At 28.4% G+C, this 1,406-nt stretch overlaps 1 protein-coding gene across 1 annotated transcript; it reads left to right on the forward strand.

Annotated features, from left to right (window-relative positions):
- Window positions 1-354, forward strand: LOC143575601 (uncharacterized). Its single transcript, XM_077059926.1, has one exon. It carries the CDS (start codon window positions 1-3, stop codon window positions 352-354), a length of 354 nt encoding a protein of 117 aa, XP_076916041.1.
- Window positions 355-1,406: the final 1,052 nt, after the last annotated feature.

Below are 1,406 nucleotides of genomic sequence, written 5' to 3' on the forward strand. Positions count from 1 at the left end.
ATGGAAGACTTCAGATCCAAATCCTACAATGCAAATGGGATGCAAATACAACCTTACAACAACAACAACACAAGTTTTCAAGATTTTAGATGTTATAGCACATCACATGCATCATCATCATCTTATCAAATGGATCATCAAAATGAACCCAAGTTCAAGAAAAATGGTAGCAAGTCAAGTTATGGATCAGTGTCAAAAAATTGGAGTTTTAATGACCCTGAGTTGCAAAGGAAGAAAAGAGTTGCTAGTTACAAGGCTTATACTGTTGAAGGCAAAGTCAAAGGGTCATTTAAAAAGAGCTTTAGATGGATTAAAGATAAGTATACACAAATGGTTTATGGGCTAAGATCATGACCTAAAAAGGGTTGTTTTGATATATATATACACAACCCATTATGGATCTTGGTTTTTTGATGATATTTATGTATGATTTGTTGTTATTTATGGTGTTCTTGAGGTTGGTTTAAGTTTGGAATTGTGAAATAATGAGAAAAGTTTGATCTTTACTTGTTCTTGTTTTTTTTTCTTTTCCTTTTTTCAACAATTAACATTTTACTTCTGAATCCACCTAACTTGTATACTTAACCTTTAAAAAATAGGTAGCATCTATTACACCACAAATGATAATCCAATGTCTTTTATGGTTCTTGTTTTGTTGATGATTATGTTGTTTATTAGTTATTACTATCATGGTGTTTTGACTTTTGTTGGGATCAATTTTAAGGTTGGAGTAAAAACCTTGTTTTTTCTTATTCTATACATTACAAGTTTCTATAAAACAGAAATCAAGAAAAACCATATTATATTCAGTTAAAAATTGAAACATTGAATGGAATTAGTCAATTAGGACTTATGAAGGCTTTAAATATTTGGATGCATATTTTACAATAAACGTTTGTTACCAATGTCTAGTAGACAAGAGAATATAGAATATAAATGATTGTTAGATTTTTAAACTTCTAGTTTTTGCTCTTCTATTTAAAAAAAACATATTAGAAAATATAAATTCTAAAACCTTCTACACTTCCTGTCTCATTTATGATAATTTTATGTTAAGTAGTTACTAAATAATCAAAACCTTTAAACTTTTAAATGTTCAAACAACATAGACAAATCAAAATACTACTTGCATAATTACTTAAGTAAAGTATTATTCAATATTGTGTGGTCATTTTCAAAACAAACATCCAAAATATCATGTCAACAGTCTTTTCAGATACATTTAATTGCATATACACTAGTGTTCAACATGGTACAAATTTAAAAATTCATCATAAATATCTAAACCGGGACATAATAAATTAATAATAGTCTTGAATTAAGGGTCATAGAAAGACAAGCCACATTTGCATTTCCAACCTTCTGGCTCATAGTTTGCATATAGTGGACTTATATGGACTGTAGGA

Source organism: Bidens hawaiensis, unplaced genomic scaffold (genome assembly GCF_021521415.1).
Source record: "Bidens hawaiensis isolate Kalapana, Puna unplaced genomic scaffold, B.hawaiensis_p1.1 tig00027545_1, whole genome shotgun sequence".
NCBI classification, from domain to species: Eukaryota; Viridiplantae; Streptophyta; class Magnoliopsida; order Asterales; family Asteraceae; genus Bidens; species Bidens hawaiensis.

What these genes read in the sequence shown, in the direction of transcription:
- LOC143575601 (XM_077059926.1), top strand. Translation starts at nt 1, where the DNA reads ATGGAAGACTTCAGATCCAAATCCTACAATGCAAATGGGATGCAAATA.